Source organism: Molothrus ater, chromosome 7 (genome assembly GCF_012460135.2).
Source record: "Molothrus ater isolate BHLD 08-10-18 breed brown headed cowbird chromosome 7, BPBGC_Mater_1.1, whole genome shotgun sequence".
In the NCBI taxonomy this organism is placed as follows: Eukaryota; Metazoa; Chordata; class Aves; order Passeriformes; family Icteridae; genus Molothrus; species Molothrus ater.
Genome location: NC_050484.2, coordinates 225,943 through 249,288, shown reverse-complemented (window position 1 = coordinate 249,288; position 23,346 = coordinate 225,943). Strand labels below are relative to the sequence as shown.

General features: G+C 53.7%; 3 protein-coding genes and 6 non-coding genes across 10 annotated transcripts; 4 read left to right on the top strand and 5 right to left on the bottom strand.

Annotated features, from left to right (window-relative positions):
• Positions 1-559: 559 nt before the first annotated feature.
• TRNAP-AGG (transfer RNA proline (anticodon AGG)) lies at positions 560-631 on the top strand. Its single transcript has one exon. It is a non-coding gene; the product is annotated as a tRNA-Pro (tRNA).
• A 303-nt stretch (positions 632-934) lies between these two features.
• On the bottom strand, positions 935-1,006 carry TRNAA-CGC (transfer RNA alanine (anticodon CGC)). Its single transcript has one exon. It is a non-coding gene; the product is annotated as a tRNA-Ala (tRNA).
• A 4,934-nt stretch (positions 1,007-5,940) lies between these two features.
• LOC118689172 (beta-keratin-related protein-like) lies at positions 5,941-6,228 on the bottom strand. Its single transcript, XM_036387291.1, has one exon. The coding sequence runs from the start codon at positions 6,226-6,228 to the stop codon at positions 5,941-5,943; it is 288 nt and encodes a 95-aa protein (XP_036243184.1).
• Positions 6,229-11,152: 4,924 nt separating this feature from the next.
• On the bottom strand, positions 11,153-11,234 carry TRNAS-GCU (transfer RNA serine (anticodon GCU)). Its single transcript has one exon. It is a non-coding gene; the product is annotated as a tRNA-Ser (tRNA).
• A 1,247-nt stretch (positions 11,235-12,481) lies between these two features.
• Positions 12,482-12,553, bottom strand: TRNAA-UGC (transfer RNA alanine (anticodon UGC)). Its single transcript has one exon. It is a non-coding gene; the product is annotated as a tRNA-Ala (tRNA).
• A 335-nt stretch (positions 12,554-12,888) lies between these two features.
• Positions 12,889-12,960, bottom strand: TRNAP-AGG (transfer RNA proline (anticodon AGG)). Its single transcript has one exon. It is a non-coding gene; the product is annotated as a tRNA-Pro (tRNA).
• Positions 12,961-13,086: 126 nt separating this feature from the next.
• TRNAS-CGA (transfer RNA serine (anticodon CGA)) lies at positions 13,087-13,168 on the top strand. The gene has a single exon. It is a non-coding gene; the product is annotated as a tRNA-Ser (tRNA).
• Positions 13,169-13,504: 336 nt separating this feature from the next.
• FTCD (formimidoyltransferase cyclodeaminase) lies at positions 13,505-19,636 on the top strand. 2 transcript variants are annotated; one of them, XM_036386794.1, is made up of 14 exons: positions 13,505-13,652; positions 14,408-14,591; positions 14,944-15,072; positions 15,184-15,272; positions 15,489-15,668; positions 15,757-15,894; positions 16,187-16,318; positions 16,963-17,024; positions 17,684-17,813; positions 17,924-18,085; positions 18,467-18,510; positions 18,591-18,729; positions 19,009-19,104; positions 19,264-19,636. In XM_036386794.1, the coding sequence occupies exons 1-14, from the start codon at positions 13,599-13,601 to the stop codon at positions 19,348-19,350; spliced, it is 1,626 nt and encodes a 541-aa protein (XP_036242687.1). In that variant the 5' UTR covers positions 13,505-13,598; the 3' UTR covers positions 19,351-19,636. The 2 variants fall into 2 exon arrangements, with proteins under 2 accessions (XP_036242687.1, XP_036242688.1); XM_036386795.1 differs by having other exon boundaries at positions 19,009-19,113; positions 19,273-19,636.
• A 115-nt stretch (positions 19,637-19,751) lies between these two features.
• On the top strand, positions 19,752-23,159 carry LOC118688868 (nematocyst expressed protein 4-like). Its single transcript, XM_036386796.1, has 4 exons — positions 19,752-19,803; positions 21,437-21,472; positions 21,706-22,019; positions 22,863-23,159. The coding sequence occupies exons 1-4, from the start codon at positions 19,788-19,790 to the stop codon at positions 22,920-22,922; spliced, it is 426 nt and encodes a 141-aa protein (XP_036242689.1). The 5' UTR covers positions 19,752-19,787; the 3' UTR covers positions 22,923-23,159.
• The last annotated feature ends 187 nt before the right edge of the window (positions 23,160-23,346 follow it).

The following is a 23,346-nucleotide window of genomic DNA, read 5'->3' as shown; positions in this document are numbered from 1 at the left end:
ACGAGATGGGGGTGCACTGCTCTCCCAGAGATGTGGGACAGGGTGGTGAGCGGACATGCACTCAGCAAGATGGGAAACTGTTCCACCTCCCCACACCACTCCTGTTCCACCTCCCCACACCACTCCCCAGAGTATCTTTTTACTCACCTTTCCCGGGTCTGCAAAACCTGGAGAATCCCGGGTGTGTCACCGCCCCCGGGCATCACAACCCCTGCCTGGGGCATTTGGCTGCTTCCGAGAGAGGAGCGGGGCTGCGCTGGATGCCAATGACCTTCTCATAGCAGCTTCTACCGGGAACCCCAGGGAGGGCACCCCAACACTCTCAGCGTATCTGGGCGTTGGGTAAAACCCATGGCAGTGAGCAGGCTTGGAGTCTGTGCAGGGAATCCTTCCTGGATTTCGAATGCAGCGCGTTCAGCCCTCGGCCATCAGAGGCCCTCGGCCCGTGGCGCGGAGGCGCGCTGCCCGCGGACTGCTCTGCACTCCCTTCTGCCAGACAGCGGGAAAACGTCTGGGGTATCCCGGCCCCAGTGGGAGTAGGGGAGGCACAGACGTTGTCGGCTCGTTGGTCTAGGGGTATGATTCTCGCTTAGGGTGCGAGAGGTCCCGGGTTCAAATCCCGGACGAGCCCTTAGTTTTTTGGGCACTCGTCCCTGGATTCTGGGCACCCGTGGGGCGACTCTGCCTTGCACAGGGGACACGGGGGGCCTGACACAGCTCAGCTGTCGTCAGGATTGGTCGTCTCCTGAGTGGGGAAGGGGCTATCGGGGCAGAGTGGGACAGTAGAGCGTGGGGTCCGTGCTGCCATTTCGGCCGTGGGCGGGCGGCACAGCTATAGTACAGGGAATGGCCTTCGGGGAAACCTGATGGAAAAGGAGTTTGTCATCGCCGCCTCGTGGAGGAAGTGAGGAGGAAAAAAAAAATGCAGAGCAGTTGGAGATGCTGGGGATTGAACCCAGGGCCTCTTACATGCGAAGCAAGCGCTCTCCCACTGAGCTACATCCCCTTCCTTTGAAACTTTGCAAGGGCACATTCTCCTGGCACTGCAAGGACTGGGTTTTACTTGCCAAAAGTACTATTAGCTGAAGAGGAGGCGCTACAGCCACCCCGCGGGATGTTGTCTGCCGGGAGCTGGGGAATGCAAGGACTGATCATCCTACGCCTGGTCATGCAGTCCCACAGGAAGAGCTGTCCTAACAAATGGTTGTTTCCAAAGCCAGGGCTTTATCCAAAGGAGGGGTTGTATCCAAAAGAGGGTTTATCCAGGAGTTGAACTAAGGAATTCTTGCAAAAGTGCAAGACACCTATCCCTACACCAACAATCTGGAGTACTGCACCCCTTTTGCCTCCCCAGCCCTACAGTTTGTATTTCAGGGTACAGCTGAGGCTGTGCTTTTTCCCAGCACAGGCACGGCCTTGAGGAGGAATTTCCAGGGCAGCCATGCCAGGAGGAAACCCCAGGGCCATTTGAGGGGACTCTGACAGCCCTGCATCCAACAGGGAGGAGTCCGGGGAGGCAAAAAGGACATGGAGATGCAGGGAATTGATCCCAGGAACTCTTGCATGCAAAGCAAACACTCTCCTGCTCAGCTACATCCCCTGCTCTGGGATCCCCTACCTGCTGAACCTTGAAGCTTCATACTGCCTGTGGGAATTTGCCAAGCCAGGATGTGGGACTAGCCCTGTTCCAATCTATATCACAGCCCCAGAGACCCAGAGTGGCTTTGGTGTGCTCCTGAGGGACAAGAGCTGTGACTGTTGGGTAACTGCTCTTTTTTCCCAGCTCCCATGGGGGTCAGCAGGGTGCTGGTGCTCCTATGGGTGCCCTGGGGGCACAGTTCCAGGGCAGGACATGGGGAATTTTCCAGGACACAGCTCCTGAGGGCTGAGTTGCCTGTAGCTGTGCTGGGGTGGGAAGATGAGCTGCTGCAGGAGCCCCAGCTGCTGCGGACCCCCCTTCACACAGGAAGAACAGTGCAAAGAGATGATTTGCAGACTGCAGCAAGCCTCCAGTGCCAATTGTAACACGTGGCTGTGCTAGAGCAGAGATTCTCCCCATCCAAACCTCCTGAGCTGACTGAGGGGAACTGGGAAGTTGGTTCAGCCACAGCCTTTCATATCACAGAGGGGTGGAGGAGAGCAGGAAAGGGAAACACTGCACCCCATGATTTCCAGGCCTCGTAACCCCCCCACAGACACAGCTCCTTCAACCCCACATAACCAATGCTGACAGGAGCTATCCCACACAGCAATAACTACATCACGCTTCTCCTCTTTGGGAGGTATGCAGACACCTCTCAGCAAACGTGAATTAATTAAATTTAATTTATCAAACAATTATTGAGTTTAAAACTTAGATTCCCTCCCAGGACCCTGCAAACTGTTGGGATCTGGGCTCCACTTTCATTGTGCTCAACCCAGTCTTTCCCTGAGGGCTGCTCTCCACAGCAAAAACTCAGAGTAGAGGAGGCTGTAGGATAGCCAGGAGCGATGTCTGCTGGTGATGTGGGCTCAGGGTTACACTGCTGGTGGAGCCAACAGGGCTGCAGGACTCAAGTCTTGTGAGCCCCATTACCACAGGGAGCACCAGGAGGACCAGACCTGCATGCCTGTGCCTTTTAATTTGTCTGCTTCTTCCCCCTTGACTCACATGTGTGGGCAGGCTATTATTTTCCTATTTTATGGGATCTCCAGCCCTGGGGAAGAACTGGAGCCCTTGGCAGAGCCACTGCCTGTCTGGCTCCCCAGATGTGGCAGGGAAGGGCACCCTGAGTCCCTGCCTTGTGCTTGATCCATGGATGTCTGGGGTGGGATATCCTGAGTGGTGCCCTCTCCTCCCTCTTATCCTGGCCATGCAGCCACTTTCTTTCCCCTTCCTCAATCTGGAAGGTTGCTCCAAACTCCATCCAGCCTGGCCTTTGACACATCCAGGGACTGGATGGGACAAGTCCTATCTCTCTGCTTGCCGTGCCTGCAAGTTCCCAGCTCTAGGGGTTCTCTCTCACCTGGCTGGCTCCAGGTGTATCCCAAAGTGCTCTGGCCAGCAGTCCTTGCCCCAGTGAGGAGGATGAAGGATGCTGCCTATTGATGCAGCTCACCCTCCAGCATTGCCCTCAGCCCAGTGCCCCAGTGCCTGTCTGGAATACACCTTTGGCAACCCAGTAAAGGCACAGGTGGTGGATCTGTCTTTTCATCCTCTCCCACTGCTGTGACGCACCACAATTTTTGTCTTCTCACCTGGATGTGCAGAGAAGCTGCAGATTGATGTGCTGTGTTGACCCACCAATAATCCAGCCACCACCAGTCCCAGCCCTACCAGCAGCAGCATCCTGCCTGGGACTTTCATAGTATCATAGAATATCCTGAATTGGAAGGAATCCATAAAGGTCATCAAAGTCCAATGCCTGGCTCTGCATAGACACCCCAACCGTCCCACCCTGTGCCTGAAAGGGTTGTCCAAATGCTCCTGGAGCTCTGGCAGCCTTGGGGCTGTGCCCCTTCCCTGGGGAGCCTGTTCAGTGCCCCACCACCCTCTAGGGGAAGAATCTTTTCCTAATCCAGCCTAACCCTCCACCATCAAAGTCTCCATTACGAATGGTCCCACTCACTTGCTGTTCACAGCAATCTCCCCTTTTCCACAACAGCTCTCTGTGCTTGTTCCTCCTCAAACCATGACTTGTCCTCTAAACCACACTTATCCTCTCCTTCCTACCTCATCCACCCCCAGGGTGAGAAGGTACCTGCTCTTCAGGAACCTGAGGATACTGAATCACCACAGGGAGAAGGTTTCTTCCAAGATCATGAAGTAGCTGAGAGAAGATGGGAAGTGGGCAAAGAGACGATTTGCAGACAGCAGCAAGAGAAGATGAGAAGTGGGAGACATAAACCTCAACAGGCATGGCCAGAGAGTGGCACCTGGGCCATACTCCAGGCGCTTCTCAAAAATGCTTCTGCTGCTTTTGAATGCTTTAGGTAGGCAATGCTGGGACCAAATCCCAGGACCCAGCTATTTCCCTCCATGTGCCTCCACCTACTGAGCAATATTTTTCATCCCCATCTTGTTATGTGGCTCTGTGTTTCTCACTGGAGCCTTTGGCTGCACTGCCTCTAGAGAAACCTGTATTTGGGGCCTGATCAGCAGGTCTGGGGGGTCCTGCCTGGGGCAAGGGCTGGCCTGGGGGGTGGGGGGGAATATGGTGAATTCAGGATTGCTCTTGAGCTGGAAGCCAAAGAGGCACAGCTCCCAGCTGGAGTCACAGCTCCCATGGGAGACAGAGTCCCCTGACCCTCAGGATAGGCAGCTCTGAAAGGCACCGAGGTCCTCATTTCCCCACCTGTCTGCACTAAGACGCCACAATTTTCAAGTCAAATCAAGGAGCTGTTTAGATTTTTGTAGACATTGGATTTTCAGGGAAAAAAAAAAAAAAAACCAACCAAATTAAAATCTGTATAACCTCACCAGTGGAGTCATTCAGTGAAAAGCTACATAAAAAATGCCATTTTTCTGTCCACCTACTCCTTCCTGGACTGTTCAGTCCAGCAGGCTTGAGGAAGGCAGCTGCACAAGGCCCAGAGACCCACAGCTTCCCAACAAAACTTCTGCTGGAATTTCAAAGCTTTTTGTAATTTTTTATTTCAAAATTTTGCATCCTATCTCTGCTGACAATTGCCAGGCTGGGATAAAAATATCTGAACAGCCCTTGGAAGAAGGACATCTCCCTTCTCCTGGTGCATGCGCTGCTGAGAAATTGCCATGCAAATTTTCTCCAAATTAGAAGCACTTCTGCAAAGGTCTCCTGGGCAATAAAACCAGTTGAGCTTGGTCAAAGGCTTTTGATTACCAATAGGCTTTCAAGCTCAGCATAATCCCTCAGTATAAACGCTCACAAACTTTATGCAAATAGTCCTATTCCTCCTTCCATCAGCTGAAAAGGTTCTGCCTCATGATCCATGGCATCTTAAAAAGAGGCTTTACTCAATTCCTGACATCTTCCAGGTACTTCAGTGTCCCCCTCCATCAAGTAATTATTGTCTCTTCTTTTTCACTCTTCACTGTCACCCATTAAACACTATGTGAGCTTGGCATAGAATGCTCATCCAAAGAAGCCCATCTTCCAAAAATCCCACTTCTACCTTTTTTTCCCTGACTCCATGCCCGCCTCCTTAGCTCAGCCCCACAAAATATCACTGCAAAATGCAGCGTAAATGCCATTTTGAAATGTCAAACCTTCACATTCTCAGCTCCTTGAGGGAACAGGCAATAAAATGTGCTCCTGCAGGAATTCCTCCCTGAGCAGGTGCTTGCCATGGGGCAGGAGGAGAGGTTTCCAGGATAAGAAAGTTGCCTTGGGACTGGTTCCAGCAAACCACACACGTCTGTCAGCACAGGGAAGAGCTGGGTAGCAGAAACCCTCATTTCATGTAAAAACCAAACCTCCCCAGCAGCAACAAGCTGCCTCCAGAGGAGGTCACCCCTCCAGGCTCCCGAACAAGGAACAGCAGAAGACTCAGGCTATGATGTAGCAAGTCTTTAATGAGAAGGAGAGTGAACCAGTTCAGAGTACAAAGTGAGTTTCCAGTGCCTAGTAAAGAAATGGATAAACTCCACTTTGGGACAAGCTGATCTCTACAAGGGGTGTCTCCTCGCCCCACCACCCCATGATTATCATCTGCCATCTACAACCTGCTAGAAGCATTTATTGAACAGCCAGCAGTAAATGCCGTGTAGAACATGGAAATATAAAGACTTAGTGAGATAAAGGTGTACAGAGGTTTGGTCTGGAGTGATGAGCTCGCATGGCTACCGTCCTCCTGGGGCAACTGCTGGGAAACCCAGGGGCATCTCCTTAGTCCTCTCCCCCAGTCTTGGTTGAGTGCTTCGCTTTCCTTTCCTGACCGCACTGCTGGCACGGGCAGGAGGAGGAGCCCGCTGGGGACACCCTACAGCCCGGTGCCCAGGCACAGCAGTCCTGCCTTGCCCAGCCCCCGGGAGCCCACAGGGATGCCGCAGCAGCGCAGGTAGCTCCCGACCGCCGCCGACGCTGTGGACCCCACCGTGGTGTTCTGCGGGAAGGAGCTGAGGATGGGCCCGGGCAGTGTGACCACGACTGTGGGCGGTTGGATGAAGGCAGTAGAGTCCCTGCAGCGGCGGAAGCAGGGCTGGTTGCAGCTGGTGGCCAGGGGCCGGGGACTGCAGGAGGAGGGCAGGCACAGGTCGTAGCAGGACATGGCTCGGCAAGGATGTGCACCTGAAAACCAGAGCTGGGATGTAAAAAAAAGGTAGAGGCCGGTCTGTCCTTGCTGAGCCCTCACTCAATGCCTCCCATAATAAGAGGCACGGGAGAGCAAGCTAGAGGGTGAGTTTGGATGGTTTAGAAACATCAAAAGAAAACTTCTCCCCACCTTGCCCCAAAAACCACTCAGGAGAATGAGGGGAATTTTGTTTGAGCTGCAGGTTGGTCTGGGAAAGTTGGAGGCACCAAGTTCTGGGACCACAGAGCAGACCTACTCCTGCTCCGAGCTGACGAGGAGCCTTTGGCAAGCAAGGTGGTCACAAGATGCACGTGGTTGAAGCAAAACCCACTTAAATCAACACAACATGAACTGAACCATTCCATCCCAAAATATAAGGGACATTTGATGCCCGTCCATAAACAGGGACACATTGATCCCTGCAACTCAGGCATGTCCTGTTCTAATTTGTTTCTCTGCTTCAGCAAGGAAAATCATGCAGGATGCAACTGATTATGTGGTTGCAGACCCTCTAAGCTCTGCATCCTGCAACCCCTTGCACTCTTCATTTTAGGGGAGAAATACACCCTTCCCTGATTTCCTGTGCAGCTGGAAGGGCAGAGGGTGGGGTGGGGAAGGGGATGGAGCCTGTCTCGACTTACCCAGATAGACGTGGCAGTGGTGGCAGCTGGAGCAGGTGGTGGGGCCAAGCACTGTCCCCACAGTTTTATAGGGTGGCCCAGACCCCTAGGGGAGTGGGTGTGTGCCTTCAGCCTGAAACTCCCCAGCAACCAGCAGTTTTCTCCTGGAAAGCTCCCCTGACTGATCAAACAGTTCCCTCTTTCATCTGTCATGTTTTGCTTCCATGTAATACTGAGTAAGATTAAAATGATTCGGGCTACAGGCATTAATTACCTTCCTTCCTTCCTAAGGCCAAGGGACAATTTAGGTCTTTATGCCACCAGGCAGGAGGGTGTTTTCAGCAGAATTTAGAGCAGACATATCCCTACCTTCCTCTCAGCACAACCAATTCAGCTCCTTGATGCACCTGAGGTGAGATCAAGGATGCAAACTGAATGTAAGGAACATCCATTTGGAGTGAAATCCTGTGCCAGGAGTCTCATGGAGGCCAGGAAAGCTGAGGGGCTGCAGGACTGAAGGAGTGAGGATATGAGTGATGTGGACACAGGGACCTGACCTAGCCCAGCGTGAGCAATTTGTTATGGGTCTGGATGCACTTAGAGGATTTTTCTTTTTTTTTTTTTTTTTTTTGGTTGGTTTTTTTGTTTGGTTGGTTTTGGTTTTTGGGGGTTTTTTTGGTTTTTTTTTTTTTTTTTGTTTGTTTGTTTTTTTGAGGGTGGGGGTTGGTTTGGGGTTTTTTGTGGTTTTTGGGGGTTCTTTTGTTTTGGTTTTTTGGAGGTTTTTTTGAGTTTTTTTGTTATTATTCCTCACACCTGGGGTATAAGTTGTGCTTGGAAGACACATCAGATTTTAAAAGCAAAGTGGGGCTCTGAAGTCCAGCCCCACAGATGACACATACCTAAACTGGCTGATTTTGTGCAGGGAACTGACTTCCAAGAGCCCTTCCATCCCACTCTTTGGATAGGGTGGTAGCAGTGAGTCAGAAGGTTACAGGTGTCCTTCCTTGTGATGGGGTGACATAGTCAAGACAGGGTTAATTACAGTAATTACAGGCTCTGGTGTGACACTGGGAATCTGGGATCTGCTGGAAGCCTGTTAGCTACTAAATATCCCAAACATGTCAACCTGCACTTAAACGTGAATCAGCCTCACAGTGGGGAGAGAGAATTGCTGATGTGGACCCAAGCAGGACCATGATGAGCCATCATGAGCTCTAGAGGCAAGGAAAGTCTGAAACAGGCTTTTCATTTCACACCAGCAGAGCCCAACTGACAGCACAAACATCTCCTGCCCTGGAATAAACCCTGGCAGAACTGGGAGATGTGTACTATGTGTGTGTGGGGCTGTGAGCATCTTGTTAAAGATGTGCCTTGTGGGGTTTGGGGGGTCATTTGAGTTCTTGAGATGACTTGGCCACAGTGGATCTCACTGAATGGTCCCTAGTGACTATTCTCTGCCTGCCTGTCAGGGCAACAAAGCCTTTCCAAGGTTCTGAGGCCAAACTCAACTAATTTTAACATCATTCTGGAAGGGGAAAAAGGGAAACAGGTCTTCTGAAGTTCAGCAGAGGACATGGGCTTCAGGGAGAAGCAACCTGGTGGCTCCTGGAGTAAGGCAGGACACTGTGGGTTCATCATTCATAATCTCCTAAATGGCAACTTGGGAAGCAGGAAAAGATGAGGTTACAGTTTAAGCTTTACTGTGTTGCTTTTTGCTCCACTCTTGAATAATAAATTGATGCCACAAGTGGATCTTGGACCCACAGCTTGAGAATTAAACCCCTCTTCTCTTGGTTTGTTTGGTTGTTTGTTTTTTTTTTTGTTGTTTGTTTGTTTTTTGGGTTTTTTTTTTTTTTTTTTGTTTTTTTTTTTTTTTTTTTGTTCTGTATCTCTGTGCACTCCCATTTTCTCAGGAAAACAGCCCTTCCTGAGTGACTCCCTTCCAGGCTTCCAGGCACAGGGTGGGATATTCAGAACTGCAGCCTCACTGTGTGTTTCAGTTTTGAAATACAGTTTAAGCACTTGAAATTCTGCTCACACTGGACTATCATGCCTGAGAATAATATCCATAGATGCAGTGATGCTTGGGATAAATGCAGTGTGGCACTCAGAGGGGAAATGTTGTCGAATGTGAGCACATCTGTGGACTGAAACAGTCCTTTTTCCAGAAAAGAGAGCAGGGAAAACAAAAGGCACATGTTAGGAAGTTAAAATAATATGATCTGTGTAGTGACTGAATTTTTAAAAAGGAAAACAGATGGGGAAAGGGCAGATATATGGGAGAAAAATAAAGACTGAATTTCCAATCTGTATTCATTTAAGGGAATGGGCACTTACTGCTTGAGATATGACTTTCTCTGGATGAACCTCAAACCTGAGAAAATTTCACCAAACAAAACATGTCGGATCCATTTTCTTAACTTCTGCATGGATCCAGGATATGTGGCCACCTCAGCCCTGCCCCTTCCTGCAAGTAAGGACACAAAAAACATGGCCCAGGATCAATAATCCATGTGTTTGCCTTCCTATCACCAGTCCCAGTTGCACTTTGCATTTTGATTTCCTTGGGTCATTACCCAAGGGCTGGATGTGTCTGAGACTGGCTGGAGGGTGGGAGCTTGCCCCTGTCCTAAAATTTCTCCTGAAAGCCAAAGGCAGGGCCACATCTTGGAGCAGCAACAGACCTACAGCATCCCTTCTCCAAGGAATGTCTGCATACAGGGTGCTCACCCAGGGCTTGCCTCCTGGCAAGGACAGGACAGTCAGGGACCACTCCCAGATGGCTGATGGATGAGTGGGACACCCCAGGGCCAGAAGGTAGAATCTTGATGCAGCCAGACCCAGGCACAGAGCATCCTGGCTGCCTGTGTCCTTGCCAAAGCAGACTCGGGGTGCTCCAGGGCCACTCTGTGCAGCCCAGGGAGCCCAGCGGGTGCCACTGGGGAGAGCCAGGCTCCAGCTGCCAGGCACTGTCCCGAGGCTGCAGATGATCCAGTTCCATGCTGCCAAAGGATCCCTGTAATTTCCAGGTCCCTGGGTGGGCTGATGCCCCACAGCACCACCGACAGTGGCACATTCCCTTCAGGAGGACTCGTCACCGCTCACCAGGACAGGGACACGTGTGTGCCAGGGCAGGGTTGAAGGGTGTCCCAAGGGAATCAGTGGGGATCCTCTCCTGGCTGCCTGTGCCCTGCAAGTCCTAGGTCCTATCCTGTGACAGCAATCCCCCTGCCATGCACTGCTGTACTTCTGCACCCACCACCCCAGCCCATTTCATCATCTCCAACCGCAGGTTGGTCTCTCTGCAGGGCTGGACCCAAACTCATGCATTTTTCCCAGGAAATCTCGCACAGATCCCTTGCAGGGCACCTGGCTGTCCAGGCAGCAACATCCCTCCTTCCTAGGGTGGCAGACCTGGCCAAGCACCACAGCATCTCATGGCAGTGGAAAGGGGTGGGGCCGGTGTTTCCCCCCAGCCTGGTCATGGTTTCTGGCTCAGGAGACACTGATGGAGGGAAGCAGCTTCACACTGGTCCCCAGAGACATCTCCCCAAGGCATGGGAAGGAAATGTAGCCACAGTGACGGTCAAAAAGGTGTGGGCAGCTAAGCCTGAGCATCCTCACCTTGTCTTGAAGCCATGGAATTGCTTGGCCACATCCTCATCAGTGGAGAGGAGTAGAGGGGAGAAGGGGAAGGCACTAGAAAGACTGGCACAATACCTTTCCAAAGGTGCCTCAAAGCACAGATTCCCAGATGCAGGGCTTTCCTCTCTGAAAGACCACTGAGATTCCAGAAGCAGTTTTACCTCTTTCCTCTTCATCTTGCCATTGGTCACTCTCTCCTGTCTCCGGGAATCTCCACTGTGAGCACTGCTCCAGGCACAGGAGGGAGCTGCCAGTGCACAGTAGCTCTGCCTTTTCCAGAACAAGCACCTCTAAGACACACCAGAGGCAGCTTTTGACTCCCATTGGCATCCTTGAGGATGCCCAGGGATGGCCAGTCCTGACCTTCCTTGCCTACAGTTCAGTGCCCCTGGAGAGGAGGCAATGGGATGGCAGGAGAGAGGCTGGTAAGTGGGCTCTGGCACCCTGCTGCCATGGCACATTGCACAGAAGGGCCACCCCAGACCCTGAGCCACAAGGAACAGGCTCAGTAACTGGGAGCAGCAGTCCAGGGTCAGATGTAGTGTGCATTTGACAGAGCAGAGCAAAACACGGAGAGCAGGAGGGTACGGGGCTGCACCAAAAGACTAGCTCCTCATAAGCACTCACAGGTAACCCGACGAGGATGGGATTCGAACCCACGCGTGCAGAGCACAATGGATTAGCAGTCCATCGCCTTAACCACTCGGCCACCTCGTCTCCTGCTGTAGCTTTTCAGCAAAATTTCCTTTTGCAGATTTTTTTGGTCTTCTTGTTTGCCCATAGACAGCAATACTGGAGCTGGTTCTTCAGGGTGTCCTTTGGTGAGCAAGGCTGTGCAGGCAGAGCCCTGGCAGCTCCTGTCACAGCAGGGCAGGGAGACAAGCAAGAGTTTGTGATTCATTTGCTTCTCTCCCTGTTCTCTTCTGTGTCCATGGGGTGGCAAAGAGTAACATGGCATTTATTGTAGCCACAAAAACGCGTGCACCAGGCATCTCCACTACACACCCACACCCAACCTGTGTCCAGAGGGTTTTCCCACATGATTCCACACCAGCTGTGCAAAGTAATAGGGAAGATGGGAGGGGTCCAGACAGCATCTAATGTATCTCTTATTTCCCAAATTGCCCGGTTTCTGGAAATAGTTTAGCCCAACTCTCCAATGTGAGGTGAGAAGGGAGAGGAAGCAGAAGGAAACATTTTATTCCTAGAGTCAGGTGGGACAGAGAACTGGGAGCTGACGGACAAGGACCCCCAGCAATGCCCCCAGTTCTGGACAGGGAGGAAGAATAGTCCCCCAGGCTGAAGCACCACTGAGCTGGTGGGAGCTGAACCCAAGATCTCCTGTTTATGAGGCAGGCACATTGACCAGATGAGCCATGGCACCCACTGGCACTCCTGACACTGGTTGCTCCTTAAAACACCTGATGCTCTGCCCACTTCTCTGCCCACATGCTGCCCCAGGTTTGGTGTTTCCCAGCTGCAAACCCCATCTCATTTTGCTGCTGGGAACACTCCCGGTGTTGACCCAAGGCCCTGGCACAGGGAGACCAACACATCCCATAAGCACCACCAGCAGCCCCCAGACCCTACAGGGACATGCTGCCCCCTCCCCTTGCCCTGGCAGAGCTGTTCCAGCTGCCACCCTCCACTGCCCTGAGGTGACAGCCTGTCTCATGTCCCTTTCTGGCTGCTCCCCCCCAGCACCAAGCGTCACATAAAGACAATGGTCACCCCAAGAGACAGCGTGAGCCCCTGTGGGGAAGGGACTCTGGCTGCCTCCGCTCTCTACAGCACCTGGGGAAGGAGGGACATCTCGCCAGGCATTTCCTTGCTGCCTGCCTTGGGCTGCCAGCAGGCAATCCCAGCTCCCACGTGCCCACGGGCAGCCGCAGGGATTTCTTGTGGGCCATCTGGGCGTCTCTGGGGGCCCTGTATGCGGAGGGCTCTGGAGCGGCAAAAGGACGTGGAGATGCTGGGGGTTGATCCCAGGGCCTCTTGCATGCAAAGCAAGCGCTCTCCCGCTGAGCTACATCCCCCTGCCACTGCGCCTGGGCTGGCGTTCTCCTGCGTCCGAGCAAGTGCCTGTGTCTGCTGCCTTGCCCTGCCGCCCAGGCTGTGGAAAGGGGGTTCAGGTGTTTGCAGGCAGTGCGGGTGCCTTAGGTGTCATTGGGCTGGTGAGGGGGTTGGAGCAGGGGGAATAAGTGCGGGGCAGAGCAGGGAGGGCAGGTAAGGGGCAGAGTGGACGCGTGGCAGGACTGTGTCGGGTGGCTGCACTGTCGGGCGGGGCGGAGGTGGCGAGGGGGAGTGCGAATGCCAGGCCTTGCAGTGTGTTGAGGTGTGGTGAAGGTGAGCAGCGGGCGTGTAAGAAAAAGGGCTCGTCCGGGATTTGAACCCGGGACCTCTCGCACCCTAAGCGAGAATCATACCCCTAGACCAACGAGCCGAGGTGCACTCTTAATTCTACTTCGCCCATGTGGCACGGGACACCCATACATTTCCGCACTTCTCGGCAGAACGGAGCGTGGTGCAGCCCGCGGCCAGCCCGACCCCCGCCCCGCAAAGTAGTGCCGCTGTGATGGCCGAGAGGTGAAGGCGTTGGACTCGAAATCCAATAGGGATTCCCTGCGCAGGTTCGAATCCTGCTCACAGCGATGGATTTTGGCCAGTATCCAGGGTGGAGGTCCTGCATGAAGTGGCCCCCCCCCCTACGGTGAATAGTGGTAATGGTGCAGTGACTTGGCTGGAGCTCGTGGTAACCACAGCAATCTTGCTGATTGAAGCGGGTTTTTTTTCTTTATATGTTAATCGGTGCTGGTGAGTGCTGCCATCTGGCCCCACAGAGCCCTTGTGCCCGGAGCTGTTCCAAGCACGGTAGGGCCAGTATGATGGTGTTTATCCAAGCCCCTTTCTGTCCCCTGGCCACAGATCAATTCAGTTAATGAGAAACTCTGGCTTGGGAAAGAGGCAACGTGCTGACTGCTGAGAGGCTTTCACTCTGCAGGAGGACAGGAAAGGGCAGGAAACCCCCAGGGTGTGAAGAGCCAAGCCAGGGGCTGAGGGCTGCAAGCAGACCGTGGGACCATGGCCAAGCTGGTGGAATGCGTCCCCAACTTCTCAGAGGGGAATAACAAAGAGGTGAGGGACTATGTGGAAGGGCTGAAGGGTGGGTGACACCGGGCTGCTGACAGCCAGGTTTTCCCCTGCAGAGCAGTATGCACTGCTAGACTCTGCTATGCCTCCTTTGCAGTGCCATGCACCTTTCACCACTTGGCTAGTGCCAAAAATACCTAAAGGTAGCTTGAAGTCCCTTATGGCACCTCAGTGTGAAGCAGGGACTGAGACTTCTTCCACCATTGCCAGCGGGTTGCTGTAGCACCAGCTCTGGGCTTGGTCTGGAATATTTCTCTGCAGAGAAATATTGCTTGCACTTGTGCCAAAGCACACTGTCAGGGTTAATGGAGCCTGTCCTGGGCATCAGCCTTCAAGTGAACTTTGGCTCTGCCAGTGGCAGGAGAATTTAGCAAACCCAGCATGGCTGTAAAAACACAGCCTCCTCCAGGGAAGAGGCTTAGCAGAGCCAAATGCGTTGGGAAGCTGGCAGGTGGATGTATCCTCAGGAACAGCAATTTATGGTGGTGCTCTGTGACATGCAGCAGCAGCCAGGTGTCTCTCCCCCACCACAGGGAGTTTGGGGAGCCAGGGTGCCCCAAACCCCCTGGATGGGAGTGGGATGCTTGTGCAGGGCTGCATCCCCACTGATCACGGGGTCATTCTCAACCCCATCCCCAGTGGGAAGGGGAAGATCTGAGATGCCCCCTCTCTTGAAAAGCCATGGCTACTGTATAGTCCCAGCCGTCTCAGCCCCCTTGCTCCCATCTGCTGCCCGGCAGGTGATCGATGCAGTGGCACAGGCCATCTCCCGGACACTGGGATGTGTGCTGCTGGATGTGGATGCCGGCGCCTCCACCAACCGCACCGTCTACACCTTTGTGGGGACCCCTGAAGCTGTGGTGGAAGGGGCATTGAGCGCAGCCCGTGTGGCTGGGCAGCTCATTGACATGAGTCAACACTCGGGTGAGCTTGGGAGAGGCCCAGGGGCTGGGCTGGCACAGAGGGGACTGCCATACTGCTGGGACCAAGCATGGCACTGGAACAGGGACTGTGGTCACAGGCCCAGGCCTGAAAGAGTTTAAGAAGCATTTGCAATGCTCCCAGGCACATGGTAGGATTGTTATGGCTGCCCTGTGCAGGCCCAGGGGTTGGACTCAAGGATCCTGGTGAGTCTCTTCCAACTTGGGTTAGTCTGTGATTCTGTGATTTTCTCACAGCAATGGTGTCCAGTCTGTAAGAGTGTGCAAAAGTGTGTTCTCCCTCCTTGTCTGCTTGTTCTTCCCACCTCCCGCTCCTGTATCTGCCCCACCACCAGGTGAGCACCCTCGGATGGGGGCCTTGGACGTCTGTCCCTTTGTGCCAGTGAGGAATGTCAGCATGGAGGAGTGTGTCACTTGTGCCCACAACTTCGGGCAGCGCTTGGCAGCAGAGCTGGGTGTACCTGGTGAGCGGGTTCAGGAACCTCTCCACATTCCATCCCATCCTACATGATTCTAACTGTTGGAGAAAGTGCCAGCCTTGCCTGGTGGTGCTCACCCCCAGCTGTGTCTTGCAGTTTACCTGTATGGAGCGGCAGCACAGCACGAGAGCAGGAAAGCCCTGCCCTCCATCCGTGCCGGGGAGTATGAGGCACTCCCTGAGAAGGTGAGCCTGGTGGTGGCACCGGCTGGGCAGACCTGACCTGTACTTCCCTGGCTTCAGGGAGCATGCTAGGGGCTGGTGTAGTCCCTTTGCACCAAGAGGAGCTGGTGTCACAGGTGGTCATGGCAAATTCCAGCTGAGGAGGGAGATGCCCTCCTTGGGAGGGTGGCATGTGCTCCTGGCAGTGCCAGCCCACACACTCTCTTCCCTCCTCCCCAGCTTGCAAAACCAGAGTGGGCTCCTGATTTTGGGCCCCCAACTTTTGTCCCCCGGTGGGGAGCCACAGTGACAGGTGCCCGGACCTTCCTTATTGCGTACAACATCAACCTGCTGTGCACCAAGGAGCAGGCTCACCGCATTGCCCTCAACATCCGTGAGCAGGGCCGCGGCCCCAGCCAGGTACATCAAGAGCACGGGCACACCAGGAGCACACCTGCCTGTCCCCACACCTCCTGGGCTGTGCCCTGAATGTGGCAGTTGTTGGCAGCCCGGGCGCTTGAAGAAGGTGCAAGGCATTGGCTGGTATTTGGAGGAGGAGAACATGGCCCAGGTTTCGACGAACCTGCTGGACTTTGAGACCACGCCACTCCACACCGTCTACGAGGAGATCTGCCGAGATGCACAGGTGGGTGGCTTGGTATGCTTGTTCCCAAGGGGGCTTCCCAGAGGACATCTCCCAACAAGTTTTCTTCCTCACTGTCAGGTCAGGCTCTGGTTTCTCTCATGCTTAGCTCAGCCAAAGTGCTGAATGGCACAAAACTCCCAGAAACTCAGCAACTTGCTGCGAGCCCCTAGCTCCTCTGTTGAAAGATTTTCTGTGAGCTTCCCATGTCCTGGGAAGGGATGAGGACGACCAGGCTGAGTTAGTAGTGGCAGCAGGGCTCTGGGGAAAATCACATTTCTGATGCCCTTTGCAGGAATTGAATCTCCCTGTGGTGGGGTCTCAGCTGGTAGGGCTCGTTCCCAAGAAGGCCATTCTGGATGCAGCTGACTTTTACATCAAGAAGGAAAAACTCTTCATCCTGGAGGAGGAACAGAAGATCAGGCTGGTAATGTGGCTTCTCCTGATACCAGCACAAGGGTGGGATCATGGCAGAGACACATCCCACCCCAAACCAGCCTCCCAAAGTGGCACTGAGCAGAAATTTGGGACTGCTCAGGCCTCAGGCAGGACATTTGTCTCCAGTGTGGATTTTGTGGGGTAGGACAAGCTGCTTTATTGTGCTGAGGATGCTGAGATGCATAGGGAGCAGGAACCACAATGTGTGAGAATTGAGTGTGGGTGGCAGCTGCTTGTCTTGCCTGCGTGGAGGCCAGGAGGGAAAGAAAGTGTACCCAGGGCTCAAGGACAGTGGGTGGCATTATGGGAGGCTGTCCCAGGACTGGGAGTTAGCTGGAAAGGAGGAGACAGGCTCTGCTGTTCCACTGCAGGAGGGAGGGACTTTTCTAGCCTGTGAGGAACGTGCTAGATAAGAGCAAGCTAATGATTTATCAGTACAGCTCCCAGTCATTCAGAAGTGACCCCACACCACCCCCGAGTCTGCAATGGGATGGGCTGGTGGTGCCAGCTGTCCTCTCCCTGGGTGGTGGCCCAGTCCCAGTGCTGACTCACCCCTGGTTAATTAGCAGTGGGGAATGAGGATGCAACAGGACTTACGTGACAGGGTTGACGCAGTGGTGCTGCTCCTTGCAGGTGGTCAGTCGTCTGGGCCTGGACTCCCTGTCTCCATTTCACCCTCGGGAGCGCATCATTGAGTAGGGACCCACATCCTACTTCTTGTCATGGTGCCCATTCCTCCCCGGATGGGGGGATCCTGATGCCTGCATCCTGCACTCAGCTTGTTTTGGGAGTGGTGCTGCTCCCAGCTCCTCTTCACAGCCTGGGGGACATCTCTGCTGGGTGGTTGTGCAAGATCGGGGTGGTCTCTGCTCCCAAATGCTGATTGTTGTGAATGTGGAGTGGGGGAACTCCAGGTTGCTTCAGCAGGCAGTGGGAGCAGGTTTTGTGGCCAGATTTGAATGCTAAATTCCTTACTCTATCCCCATGCAAAATTTCACTGCCTCTGGTTCACATGCTGCAGCACCTGGTGTGAAACATGAGTCTGTGAGGGGACAGGAAGGGAAATCCATCCACAAGGTGGAAGTCCTTGTCACCCTTCCTGGGCCGTGGCTGCAGAGGCATTTCTGTCCCACCAATGCTGCTTGCATCAGCCCAACCTGGCTAATGCAGAGCAACCCCCACACCACCTGTGTTCCCCAGATGTCCCCATGGGGTTCCCACTCCTTACCCTGACCCTCAGGCTGGGTTTTAGTCCCCTACTAATTCACAGGGTCGATGCTGGAGAGGGCAGCGCTGGGTCTGGGTGGTGGTGGTGTCCCTGCACCTGGAGGGCTCTAAAACACCTGTGCTGCAGGTACTTGGTGGAGGCAGGAGAGGTGGACAGGGGGCTGGTGGCCAAGCCACTGAGTGCCTTTGTGCGAGCAGTCGGAGCAAGGTCAGCAGCGCCAGGAGGAGGCTCTGTGTCTGCAGCTGTGGGAGCCCTGGTATGTGCCCCACACCAAGACAGAGGCCTGAGGGGCCTTGGTGTGCCAAGCGGAGCTGGCATGGTGGTAGCAGTGCCCACTGTGTCCTACTGGAGGATTTACCCTGGCAGGGAGCAGCACTGGGAAGCATGGTGGGGCTGATGAGCTACGGGAAGCGGCAGTTTGAGGACCTGGACCCCATCATGAGGAAGCTGGTCCTCCCTTTCCACCAGGCCATGGAGGAGCTGGTGGCAATGGTGGATGCCGACTCCTGTGCCTTCAACAGCTACATGGTGAGGTTCCAGCAGAGGCATCCTGCAGGGAAACAGGAGGGCTTTCCAGCTGGGAGGAGGGCTGGGATTGCTGTTCTCTGGATTCCTTAGGAGCAGGGCTCTGACCTTAGAATCACAGGGTCATTAAGGTTGGAAAAGACCTCCAAGATTATCAAGTCCAACCTTCCACTGAGTACACCCATGCCCACTAAACCATACGGTAAAGTGCCACTTCTGCTTGCTTTTTGAACACTTCCAGGGATGCTAAAGCAGGGCTTGGGGAAGGGACATTGTCACATAAGGGAGGTTTGCAAGAGCACAGGAGCTATGGGTTCTGCTCTGACGCCCGATGTAAGGCACGATATGGGTGATGGCAGCAAACCTGCTTTTCTTTGCCTGCAGGAAGCCATGAAGCTGCCCAAGAACACCCCTGAGGAGCGGGAGAGGTGAGCTGGGCTGGTGGGGACTGGCTGACTGTGTGGGCACAGCCACCCAGTGCTCAACCCAGGGCTGTCCCTCCTCTCAGACGCACAGCTGCCATGCAGCAGGGGCTGAAGACAGCCATGGGGGTGCCCTATGGCCTGGCAGAGAAGGTGAATGGGCTCTGGCCTGCTCTGAAGGAGCTGGCACAACACTGCAATCTGGCCTGCAAATCTGACATCCAGGTATGGCCCCAGATCACACACATTTGCTCTGCAAGGTGTTCCCTCATGTCCTGACCTCCAGGATACGTCTCTCCAGCTGTGCTTCCCAAACTGGCCAGTGGTTTCCACCCAGTATTCTTTGGCAGCCATTTCCTGAGAATACCAACAGATTGGAAAGCACTGCATGCTGCTGGGTGGTGCAGGGTGGGAGTCCTGCAGCATAAGGGTCTGACCTGCTTCAGCGCCGTATGGTGGAGCTGGTTCACCAGGAGAGCTTCTCGCAAACCTGACTTTTCCCAGGTGGGAGCCAAAATGCTGGAAGCAGCAGTGTTCGGAGCTTACTTCAATGTCATTATCAACCTCAAGGACATCACGGATGACAAGTTCAAGCTTGTGGTGAGCCACGCCTGGTGGTGCGGCTGAGTGGTGGTGGAGGGGGTGGTGGTGGCCTGGAGCCCCTTGTGCCCGCCTGCCACTGGCAGAACACATGCAGTGCCCAGGGGATGGCTCTTCTGGCCTGTCGAGTGGCAAATGACTCATCTTGTCCCCACACAGATGTCACAGAAGGTGTCCGGGCTGCTGGAAGAGGCAAAGCAAGGCTCGGCGGTCGTGTTGGCACTGCTGGAAAAGCGGGTGGCCTGAGAAAAGCTTGGGAGCACTCTGGGGGTTCTGCAGTGGCAAATACAGCTGGGAAATACTCTTGGCCTTGCCTAGGCTTGGCAAGGTATTCGCCTCTGGAGAGCTGTGTGAAAAACACGTTCTCTCTCCTGTGAAAACTTAAAAAGTTTAATAAAGGACAATAGGAGACAAGAACCATAAAGCAAAGGTTTTTATGGGTGCATCTTGGCACTCAGCCAAGACCAACCACACTGTCACCTTCGGGGATCCCCCTTAAATACCTTTTCCCTTACATCAGTCCATTGCATATTCATAGACCCTTATGCATATCCATAAACTAATTTACATTTTCCAGGAACTATTTTACATGGCCCCTCCTTTGGTCCACCTTTTTAGAGCATGCGTGTTTCTTGGCTGTGGTTTTGACTCCTTCTAATCACTTCCAGTTTGGGCCTTGGTCCATGCTTTCTTCAGATGGTGAGTGCTGATAGTTGGCATATCTAGAAGGTTTCCTCATCCTGTGTTTATTGGTGTTATCCCATTCAAGCAGACATTTTAACACAAGCATACTTATATCATCTATTTCACTATGTCTAAGCTTAATTGACAGTAGAAATAGAAATTATATAACAAAGTTACTTTAACATCACACATATCAAATCCATTTAAATATTTGTGAAAAGCCAATATTATAATATGTATCTGTAACAGCTGGTCTGCTCAGGCACATCCAGCATCATATTCCCTGGCCATTCCCTGGACAAGGGGAATTTTTGCTGTCTGGTACTTAGACCCCAGGCTCCATCCTCCGATTCCTGGGGCAGAAGTAGACGATTGGGCTGGCAGTGTCTGGGACCACAGTGATCCTAACAGAAGGGATGGCAGGATCCCTGTAGCACTGCCTGTAGGGAGATCCCTGTCATGAATACCTCCTGACCCTGTACAGTTCCTTTGTTCAGAAACTCCCATGAAACACCCTCCTACCCGAGATTTGGGGCAAGACCTGGCACAGTCCCTTTCTGCCAGGTGTCTTTCAGGCAGTGTGTGACAATTCCAACCCGTTGAATTGCCTAGGAAGGGAGAACTGCCAAACATGAAGCACCATCAGGGGTATTAGCAGGGAGATGGGGTGGGTTGAGATGGGAGAAATCCTACACCCTCCTCATAGATCCTCCAAGAGGAAGACCTGAAAATCAGGGCATCCAGCGCTGCCTCCTGTCCCTGTTGACTGGGTGTGTCAGCAGATACTGTGTCCTCCACCTGCACACCCTGGCAGCACCCTGAGCAGTGTCAGGCCCCCACACCCGCTGTCCCGCAGCCCCCTCTGTGGGAAGGTCAGCCCTGTTCCTAGACACTGTGCCTGAGCAGGGAGCACAGTCAGGGTTCATGGTGGGGTCAGCTGACTCACTCCATCCCTCCCTTGACGCCGGGAGCTGGAATCACCGCCCTCCATAGCCTGTGTTTATTATCCCCGTGGGACCTTTGTGCCGGCTGGGAGCGGCGTGTTGACGTTTCTCGCATGCCCATGGAGAGGCGCGGTGTCACCTCTCCGGTGTCACCCCTGCCCGCCGCACCCCTGCTCAAAGGGGCAGGGCCCCGCTATTTAAGGGCGCCCTACAGCCGGGAGAGCCGTGCCAAGGACAGGGATCCCGAGTGCTGCCGACGTTGCTTCTTCTGGGAGCTCTTCCACAGGTTTGGTGAATGCAGGGCAGCATGGGGGCAGTGGAAGCATGGGCACCCGTGGGTCAGGGTGCACTGTCCCCAGTGTGGGCACTGTACCCAGGCACGTGTCCCCAGTCTTTTGTGGCCCACGAGGACATGAACTCGGCACCCGAGCTGGGCCAGTGTGGATTTATTTCTATTAAAAATGGAAACTACATGCCTAGGCTTTGGGGGTGCATGGAGCGGGGGACAGTTGCTCTGGGAGTTGGTGCTGTCACCAAAGGGACAGGACAGCGGTTGGGGTCTGTGGGGGAATGGCACTCTGGGGGAAGAGAGCATGGTCCCTGTGCTGGGGGCAGATGTGGGACAGCGGAGACAGGTCCCAGCTGCTGGCTGGGTGATGTCTCATGGCAGGAGGTGACTAATGGTGCCTGTCCTTCCCTTTCAGCTTGGAGACCACTGAGGATGTGTGACCCCAACCAAGGTGAGGGGCTGTGGGGCCAGGCAGGGCTGCAGGTACCATCAGGGCTTAGAGGGGAGCTCTATGCTTTGGCCTCAGACACCTGGGGGGTTTACCTGCATCCCAAAGGGGTGTGGGATGTCCTTTGTGAGGAAGACCAGAGTGGGCCTGTTGGGTGGAAGGGTGCACCAGCTTCCTGCACTGTCTGTCTGGGGAGAGCTTGTCTCTGCCCACTTACAGGTTCCTCTTCTTCCTAGGCCCACCACAACCACACCTTGCAGTGTGCCCTCCCGCCCCTCCAGGATACCCTGGTCCTGGCACAGGTCCCTACTCTGGTGGCATTGCAGTTTGCCCTGCTGCCCCTCCAGGACACCCTGGTCCTGGCACAGGTCCCTACCCTGGCGGCGTGGCAGTCTGCCCCCCACGCCCTGCTCCGCCTGTCCAGCACCCCCACGGGCATCCCCCGTTGGGGCATCATCCTCACGGACATCAGGAGCACCATGAGAAGCACCATAAGAAGCACCATAAGAAGCACCATAAGAAGAAGCATTGCAAGCACCATGAAGGCAAGGTAAGAGTGGAACAGCAGTGAACCCGTCCCTAATTCTGCTGCAGACCTCCTCCAGCATACCACAGCAACTGGCCTAAGCAGCTGGGACTCTCCTCTCCTACCCTGTAGTGGCTGGAACAAACTGCCCAAACATCAGTGGCTTTTTTTAGATGTGGAAATTTGTTGGAATAATAAATAGGCAAGAATGAGTCATATTAAGTGAGTAATTTGAAAAGCAATCCATGAAATTCCTGGAAGCCATTTAAAGTGATAGCATGGCTCGGGGCACACTGTGCAGTGTATTAAATCCCAGGACTTTGTCCTGCTCACTTGAGTGCAAGTTGTGCCTCCATAATGGACATTCACTCAGTGTCTTGCAGCAGAGGAACTGTTTGACTCCCCCTTAAAAACAAAAAAACTCACAAAAAAAACCCAACAAAAAACCCACAAAAAAAAAAAAAAAAAACAGAAAGGAGAAGCAATTCCTTGTGCTTAAATTCTGCAGAAAATACCATTCCAGGGATGGGCACCATCCTGAGCAGGTCTGAATGAGGAACTTCTAAACAAGGCCCCATTTCCAACATTGGGGGTGGGAGCATTTCTCAAACAAATCCTACCAGCAGCTCCTCTCACAGGGAAACAGCTCTGGAAAGTGATCTACTGTGATGTTGGTCTTTGCTGGCAGAAAGAAAGACCTTTCTGGAATTTCCTTTATTGACCTTAAGAGTCTTGTAAAAAAAAAATAAAAACCCTTCAGCCTTCCCACAATATGGGGCAGCCACCACAGGGTCACTAACCCATCTCAGGAATGCTGTGACAGAGGTTCCTTTCCCTGCTGTCCTAAAGTTGTTCTCTCTTCCCCAGCCCTCTGGTGGCTCATGCAGCTCAAGCAGCAGCTCAAGCAGCAGCTCTGACTCTGACTAAGGGTCTGACATGTTCCACCTGCTCCGTGGTGATCAGCAAAAGATGAGGCCAAACTCCTCGTGGGACCCCCCTGCATGTCACTCATCTCCCTCCCCCTTTCCCCTGGAGCAGTGTTTTGCCTGCTGAGTGATTTTTCTTGTGTGCAAGAGCTTGTAAATCCTTTGACCTGGAATCTCCAAGTTAATGGACAATATTTCCACCCTTTGTCTTCCGGGAGAGCCTGCTGAAAGTCATCACATGCGGTTTTCCAATCTGCTGGTGTCTGTGTGTTTTTTCCTGGGCAATGATGCTGGCTGCTCACATTGATCCCGTAAACCTCCTTACATTTCGTGTGAGCTTTCCTAGGTGTAGCAGAGGGAGTGGCTGGGGGATGCTGTAATTATGTGGGCTGCCATCCTCCATGCCAGGGTAATAATTTATAGGA

What these genes read in the sequence shown, in the direction of transcription:
- LOC118688868 (XM_036386796.1), top strand. An exon ending in GATGTGTGACCCCAACCAAG is followed by an intron (nt 21,473 to 21,705) that starts GTGAGGGGCTGT and finishes TCTTCTTCCTAG; the next exon opens with GCCCACCACAACCACACCTT. An exon ending in GCAAGCACCATGAAGGCAAG is followed by an intron (nt 22,020 to 22,862) that starts GTAAGAGTGGAA and finishes TCTCTTCCCCAG; the next exon opens with CCCTCTGGTGGCTCATGCAG.
- LOC118689172 (XM_036387291.1), bottom strand. Translation starts at nt 6,228, where the DNA reads ATGTCCTGCTACGACCTGTGCCTGCCCTCCTCCTGCAGTCCCCGGCCC.
- FTCD (XM_036386794.1), top strand. Translation starts at nt 13,599, where the DNA reads ATGGCCAAGCTGGTGGAATGCGTCCCCAACTTCTCAGAGGGGAATAAC. An exon ending in ACCCCTGAGGAGCGGGAGAG is followed by an intron (nt 18,511 to 18,590) that starts GTGAGCTGGGCT and finishes CCCTCCTCTCAG; the next exon opens with ACGCACAGCTGCCATGCAGC. An exon ending in CCTGCAAATCTGACATCCAG is followed by an intron (nt 18,730 to 19,008) that starts GTATGGCCCCAG and finishes GACTTTTCCCAG; the next exon opens with GTGGGAGCCAAAATGCTGGA.